Source organism: Salvia splendens, chromosome 11 (genome assembly GCF_004379255.2).
Source record: "Salvia splendens isolate huo1 chromosome 11, SspV2, whole genome shotgun sequence".
Lineage (NCBI taxonomy): Eukaryota > Viridiplantae > Streptophyta > Magnoliopsida > Lamiales > Lamiaceae > Salvia > Salvia splendens.
Genome location: NC_056042.1, coordinates 28,655,792 through 28,663,714, shown reverse-complemented (window position 1 = coordinate 28,663,714; position 7,923 = coordinate 28,655,792). Strand labels below are relative to the sequence as shown.

General features: G+C 37.6%; 1 protein-coding gene and 1 long non-coding RNA gene across 2 annotated transcripts; one reads left to right on the top strand and one right to left on the bottom strand.

Moving 5' to 3' along the window:
* On the top strand, positions 1 to 2,285 carry LOC121755209. Its single transcript, XR_006040656.1, has 3 exons — positions 1 to 102; positions 238 to 371; positions 2,250 to 2,285. It is a non-coding gene; the product is annotated as an uncharacterized LOC121755209 (long non-coding RNA).
* Positions 2,286 to 4,398: 2,113 nt separating this feature from the next.
* On the bottom strand, positions 4,399 to 6,533 carry LOC121754297 (S-adenosylmethionine synthase 2-like). Its single transcript, XM_042149675.1, has 2 exons — positions 6,429 to 6,533; positions 4,399 to 5,791 (listed from the first exon to the last, which is right to left on the bottom strand). The coding sequence occupies exon 2, from the start codon at positions 5,780 to 5,782 to the stop codon at positions 4,622 to 4,624; it is 1,161 nt and encodes a 386-aa protein (XP_042005609.1). The 5' UTR covers positions 5,783 to 5,791; positions 6,429 to 6,533; the 3' UTR covers positions 4,399 to 4,621.
* Between the last annotated feature and the right edge of the window lie 1,390 nt (positions 6,534 to 7,923).

Genomic DNA, 7,923 nt, shown 5'->3' with positions numbered 1-7,923 from the left:
TCTTCATAACCTAGCCGCCATTATTTTCCTCTGCAATTTTATAATTTCAGCCTCTTATTTTCTTCAACATCCGACAATTTATTCTTCTACGCCTTGAGTTTGGTAGGGGCTAAAGATCAGTTTATGAAAATTTTGGAAATTTTAGTTTAAAAAAAATTGGGTCTGACCGGGAACCGGTTCAACGGTTTAGTCATTTTTTCTTAAAATTTAAATTTGTTCCACTTTTTGAATCGCTAGGTTGGGTGAAGGGAACTCATCACTCCAAAGCGCCTCTCCACGCCGCTTTCTCTCCTCACGATCGGCGCTCCTCACCGCCGTCGAATCGCCATCGCACGCACAGACGACTCTCCTGCATATCCCCCTCTAAAATTGTACGCCTCTTCCTATCTCTTCTTTTTTATTCTGCTGATTGCTTACATGTACGTGTGGCTTCCATCTATTTTACATAATGTTTATGTACGTACACCAGTTTTTGAAAATGCGGGGGGTAATGTCAAATTTGTGTTTTCCTGTTCTTGAATTCGATCGATTTTATTTTTGGTAGGTTTTGGTGCCATAATTGTTCACTTAGAGGTATGCTATCTTCTGTATAAGTATTTTAGGAAGAGAAACTGATAACGATGGTGCTAATTTGCTTAGCTATGCTAATTTTATTGATAAATTCAACGCTTGTTACATAACCATCGCTCTCCCAATTTCAAATTCATCCATCGACCACAATTATTTGTCATTTACACAAACAGCGTATGTGCATTGAACGTCCAGTTCGTTGTTTTACTTGATCAATTATTTGAACATCTTCATTCATCCAGCAGCCACTCTATTATGCCTGTGGTAAAGCTATTATATTATCTAACGCATTTGGTGATTCCGCCTTTCATTTCGTACCATAACTCCATAAGAGATTATTGGAGCAGTTTTTATTATTAGCAGACCTGTGTATGGACGAGATGTGCTCATAGAATGCTTCTTGAAAATTGGCTCACGAGCTGGAAGATCTTCTTCCCTTGTTGTAGACTGGGTTGGTGATAATTTGTTAGTTTTTAGTTTTTCATTTTTGGGGAGGGTATACATTTAAATTTCTCAAGTTCCTATTGCATTGAATTAGATAAATTGTTTTTCAAGTTCCTATAATACAATTGATTTGGAATAGTCAAATCAGTGTTGTTAGGGTCGCGGGGCGCCCCGAGGCGATGAGGGGGGACCCCGGGTCGCGGGGCGATGGGGCGACGGGGCGAGAGACCCACGAATCGGGGCGCCAGAATAGCCGAATGATAATTATATTTGTGTCTCTTTTATAAGTTGTTGTTTGAATATTTATCACATCAAATAAATCTACATACATCATTACTCCATATTAAAAAAAGAAGATTAGACGAAAAAATATAAATTTTTAAACAACATAACTAAATAACTAAATTTTATTATCAAAAATCATCAAAGTTCCAAAAAAAGTTGTAAAACATAAAATAATTAACTAAATATGTGTAGGATTTTATGATCATAAATCATTCAAGATAATTTGGATTTAAATTTTTTTATTTTTTTGTTTGATGTATTAGATCAGGGCAATTTTTATAAAGAGAATATAATTTGTGTGTCAAGTTATATCTATGATGAGCCTCAAATTAACTATAGTATTAAAATATTTAGTTATCTTTTATTTGATCATTTCATTTTAATAGAATTAAAAAATTGAAGAGAAAAGTAACCTATGACTTATTTCATTTTAATAGAATTAAAAAATTGATAAGGCCACATGCAATAGCTCACTACTATTCAACTAAGTGGCGAATTTATTTTATGATAAGGCCACGTGCAATAGCTCACTTCCCAAAGCATACCTACCCCTCTTCTCCCCTTCCATTAACACAAATTCTGCAATTCCCAATTTAAACCTAAAAATGGAGCACCCATTTTCCCGACGACCACCACGAATCGGGGCGACCCAGACGACCCAGGCGCTCCACGGCGACCCAGACGACCCAGGCGCGCCCACCGTCGCTCCACGGATCTCGCACGACCCCGCCGCATCGGGGCAATGTCGGTCTCGACCCTTGCGACCCGCGACCCAAGCGCGCTCGGGGCGCGATTTTAACAACACTGAGTCAAATCATGTCAATTTGCTCTTTCTTGACATACAAAGAACTCAATGCGTCATAGTGGGCTAAAAAGTGGAAAATATTGTAGTAGTATATGATAGTATGTGGTTGATGGACCTGATATTCTTATATGTGGTTGTGTTGCAGGGCAAAAGAGAATGAAAGTCAAGATTATACGTATCCTACATATGTGTTTTATTTATACATATATATCTAATGGTTGTGTAGGTACAATTCTGTGTGATGTTCAATAAATAAACTAATTTTATTTTCTAAATATGCACGTTATCGATTATGACGGATGCAATGTAGCAAACATATTTTTCATTAGGGTGTGCTATAAGCCTGTTTTTCCTTGACCCTATTGTTTGTGAATTCTGCTGGGCCTGATGGACAGAGTATGTATCTGATTCTCTTAGTACTGCCAGTTTCCTTATGTGAAATTTATTTCAAGAAGCTGAAAATATGTTCTTTTGGAACTTCCAGATGGCATGCTGTCGCTTCTTGGACATGGGATGCCCAAGACGAGACTTGTGGTATTTGTAGGATGGCATTTGATGGTTGTTGCCCTGATTGTAAACTCCCAGGAGATGACTGCCCCCTAAGTAAGTTAGTTTTTTTTAACATTTCTCGCTTTTTTTGTTGGTCTTATCTTTTTACTCCCATTTTAGTGGTTATCCCCTGTTTTTGGCATGTTAAAAGCTCACTCATATGATTATTATGTCAACTGCAATATTGCATATAGTAAGTAAAATCCGTTAGTTTCTCAGTTCCATTCAGAGGTAAGCTTGAATAACTAATTACCTATCCACCATCGAGGTCCTAATTATCTTTTGATCTATTCACTTATTTACCGCATGTCAAAAGCAGTATGATCTACACAGATAAACAAGTTAACAAATGAACGTGGTGTCAACTGTCAAACACTAGTATCAGCCTCAGGGCATGTTTCATTTCACCAACTGCTTATTTAGGACTTTTGGAGCTGACAAAACCTGCTACTTTGGTTTAATAGGTTGACAGAGCCTGCTACTTTGGGTCATAAAAATATTACATAGAATAAATATGCAACTGAATGAATGCTATTTGGTAATTGGTATAATAGGTTGGGATACTTAATAAATTTGGCTAGTCTTGGTTGCTATAATGAACTAAGTAGACTGTAGGCTTACTTGCTCAGTAGGGAAGCATATTGTTGCCATTGAAATATACAAATATGAATTACGACTAAGGTTTCCTTTAGGCCACTCTACTTTTTACGTGCTTTCCTCCATTTCATCTCTGAGCTCTTTCCTGTCCTATCTCCATCTAATCCCCCTTATCCTGATTATCATATTACTCAAACCACATTTGCATGATATATTTAGACCGATGAAAATCATTCAAAGTTGCAAAAAATTGCTGACCCCTTCTCATTTGATGTCCTTGATCTTGTCCTGGTCTGCTAGAAAATGAAGTCCTCACTTGTAATGGAAATCTTGTAATACTGTCTTTTTTAGTCTGGTCATTCTTTCTCTTAGGGTTATACTGAAAGGTTAGTAGCTATTATAGCTGGTTTTTCTATTTATGACTTGAGAATAACTATTCTTATTGATGTTCGGATAATGATTTCCATATCCATTCATATTTTCATTGTCTTTGAATTTCATTGTATTGCACTCACTTTCTTTATGAATCTATGTTAGAATAGCCACTATATAATCCATACACAAATTTATGTTGCAGTTTGGGGTTCTTGCAACCACGCATTCCATCTTCACTGCATCTTGAAATGGGTGAATTCACAAACTTCACAAGCACATTGTCCCATGTGTCGTAGAGAATGGCAATTCAAGGAATAATTGTTGTTCATTTCTATACATAAGTAGTTATATGCATGTCTCAACTCAAGAGCTGTGTTTTACGAATGGCAAATTTTCGAACTCAATCGAAATTCGAATCTTAATCATGTTTGTTGCTGTGGGAATATTGTAAATCCAAATAATTCGGTTCCATTCTTGATTATCTCATTTTTTTTGGTTTATTTGCTTAACGTCACTCTCTTTGGCACTGCGCAACGGACTTCGACTTCTATATGCTATTGTTGTTGGTTTGCACTTTGCACTAATTAAATAATTCCTTTTTCATGAACCTATGAACTCATCATCAATACAACAGGAATACTATAAATTAACACTATAAATTCAATTAATGAAAGCATATGCTAATGCAACGGGAAGAGTTTCACTTCCATCATCATAAATCAGAGAGCACTGAAACTACGATGTATATAGCAAGAAAAAAGATAAAAGTGATATTTAAAAAATCGCAAGCAATTCATCCATTGATATGAGAAATTCCAATAGCTGATTTCATAGTAACATTACTCAAACATGTATCTTACACACTGCTACGCCAGATTAATTCCATAAAGGTATCTTAGGCTCAAACCAGAAGATGCACCATTTGAAGCGAAAAGCCATTAACAACAAGAGCAGTATTATTCAACGCCTCAACCATATGACAGATTTTCAGTTCTGCTACTGGAGGGGCTTGACGACTTCCCACGTGAAGTCGGGGTCCTCTCTTCCGAAGTGGCCATATGCTGCGGTCTTCAAGAACCTCCCATTGTTGCCCCTCTTCAAGTCCAAGTTGATGGAGATCATCCCAGGCCTGAAGTCGAACTTCTCCTTCACGATCTCCAGAATCTCCTTGTCGGGGATCTTCCCAGTGCCATAAGAGTCAATAAAGATCGATAGGGGCTCAGGCACACCAATCGCATACGACACTTGCACAATGCACCTCCGTGCAAGCCCACTCGCTACAATACTCTTGGCAGCCTGCCTGACAATGTAGGCACCGCTTCTGTCGACCTTGGTCGGGTCCTTCCCTGAGAAGGCACCGCCACCATGGGCACCCCAGCCACCGTAGGTGTCGATGATGATCTTACGACCAGTGAGACCGGCATCACCATGGGGTCCACCAATAACAAAGCGGCCGGAGGGGTTCAGGTGGAAGATTGTCTTCTCGTCCAAGTACTTCACAGGGATGACGGGCTTGATGACGTGCTCCTTGAGATCCCTTGCAATCTCATTTGTAACAGTCTCATCGTGCTGAGTGGAGATGAGAACAGTGTGGACTCTGATCGGAACCATGGCGCCTTTCTGATTGCAGTACTCGACTGTGACTTGGGTCTTTCCATCAGGTCTCAACCAGGGGCATGTACCATCCTTACGAACCTCAGTGAGACGAGCACCTAATTTGGTGGCAAGCACATGGCTGAGAGGCATTAACTCAGGGGTTTCGTCGGTGGCATAACCGAACATGTGTCCCTGGTCACCAGCACCAATATCCTCTGGGCGCTTGGTCAGGTGGCCATGGACACCCTGAGCAATATCCGGGCTCTGCTGCTCAATGTTAACAAGAACCTTGCATTTATCAGCATCAAGACCAACATCATCAGAAACGAATCCAATCTTACGGCAGGTATCACGCACGATCTTCTCATAGTCTATGTTGGCCTTGGTTGTGATCTCACCAAAGACTATCACCATGTTGGTTTTGGTACAAGTCTCACATGCAACCTTGCTGTCGGGATCTTGCTCGAGGCAGGCATCAAGAACCGCATCAGATATCTGGTCGCAGAGCTTGTCAGGGTGTCCCTCGTTCACACTCTCAGAGGTAAACAAGAAGGTTTCCATTTCCTTAACCTGCAAATATAAATCATGAATAAAAACATCAAATGGAGCCTAACTGAAGCCACTAAAGGACCACATAAAGAGTCATGAAGAGCCCTTATCTTTTCTCGGAAATCAAGTAAAGCCTTAAAGAAGAATCAAATATCAATAAAGAAAAAGGAAACTATAGCGTAAATCTCAGTTGAACAAAAAACACAACCGATTCATTGATACAAATGATCAAGATCCAGAAAAAAAAGAAAGAAATGATGTTGAAATTTCTTTCGATTCCGTGCTTATTTATGTGAACTGAACATGATTATGCCGCTAATACACCTCACCGCATCAAACCCAAAATTTTATCATGAATCCCTAAATAGAAACATGAAAAATATGCAAGCCTACTTAAATCACACATGCATACATACACACAACAAAACATGACGAGCTCACACAGAACAAGATCTCTCATACTGCTCAACGAAAAAGAAATGCATGATAACGAAGAATTTCAAGTCAAAATAACATAAACACTAAAATCATCAGTTCGTGTAATCGAACGAAGCAATATGAGGAAGCAGAAAACAATTCAAAGCAAGAAGCGAAGCACACAAGCAAAATAGCAATAAATCAAACAAATTCCATGATTGATTTGGCTGAGAATGTGTACCTCAGATAAATTCAACTCAAACTGCAGAGGAGAATGATTTGGAACTCTCAGAGGCTGGCCAAATGTTTGCGAGTATTGGCGAATCAACTTGAGCTTATTTATAGGGAGGAATAGGATGATTACTTTCAATATTATTCTCTGTATAATTTTGTACAGTAGTTTATTTTTACTAATGGAAGGAGGGATATATAAAATTTAGTATTTGATTTTGTTTACCACGCATATTATAAGCATGTGTAGAATCTTTTATCATTGTTAAGAAAAATGATGACTTAATTAATATTATTATTCTCTTCTATGGATTCTCTTGTTCTCTCTTCAACTCTCCTTTCTAGTAGTGTTAATTTCTTCAACCCCTGCTCTCAAGCTCCTTTCATGCCATTGGTGTTCTTAACCTCGTAACATGAACTTTAGATATTCAAGAATATTTTGATTACTTCGAGCTATCTGATACCGACCAGCTGTTCTTCGAAGGGATCTTTTTGCCCTATCACAGAATCTCCAAAATTTAGTTTCAAAATTGATGCTCTCCAGTTGGCTTGTGTGTTAGTATAGGATGGCCAAAATTTAGTTAGAAAATATAGTTTGTAGGAATAGGACAGGATGACCAAAACTTAGTTTGAATATTGAAAATTTAGTTTTAGTACAGAATAGGAGTAGGAATAGGAATATAGGCTGACCAAAATTTAGTTTGAAAATTGATTCATGTTGACATACATCAGTTGGTGTGTCTGTTTGTGTTGTGTAGCAAGGTAGGCGATTTTATTAATCCTGACGATTGATTTATACGGTTTAGATTTAGTCTAGTTGATATTCAAGATTAAATCATTTTATTTATTGATAAGAAGTAGATGTTCAAAGTCAAATCCAAAAATTGATTCAGGTGACATACACAAGTTGGGGGTGTGTTTGTGTGATAGATAGGTAGACTGATATTTTAATTGTTGAGTAAATCTTATGACTTTTCGTTCTTCATATTTTAATACCTTACCAATATATACCGTTTTGTATTAAATAAAAGTATTTTTCATGACCAGCCACTATTTTTTTATGTGGTAAGTTGACAGGGGAAAATCCTTTGAATAAGTGAATATTAACTTCTCTACTGTTCTCACTATATATGAAAGAATTAAGCTTTGTTTTTTTTTTGTGGTCAGCCACTATTTTTTTAGTTGGTGGGAATATATATTCCATTTGGTTTAATCAACTCCAAATGTGAAGCAAGTCTTGTAAAATTGAAATTTTCTTTAATCGACAAATATAGATATGAGAAACTTTAATCTACATTTAAATGTTTTTGGGGCGCTGCCGACACATGATTTAGCAATTCATAGATAAGGGAAAATTCGAAAATATTTTAATGAATTATTTTGCAGTGGCTCAAATCATGCTCAGCATAAATAGTGGGTAATTCACCCCTATTTTACTCCCAAAAAAGAGTTTTCTAATAAAAATCAATTGCAATTAAGAGAAGGGAGATGTCAGCATGGAATGC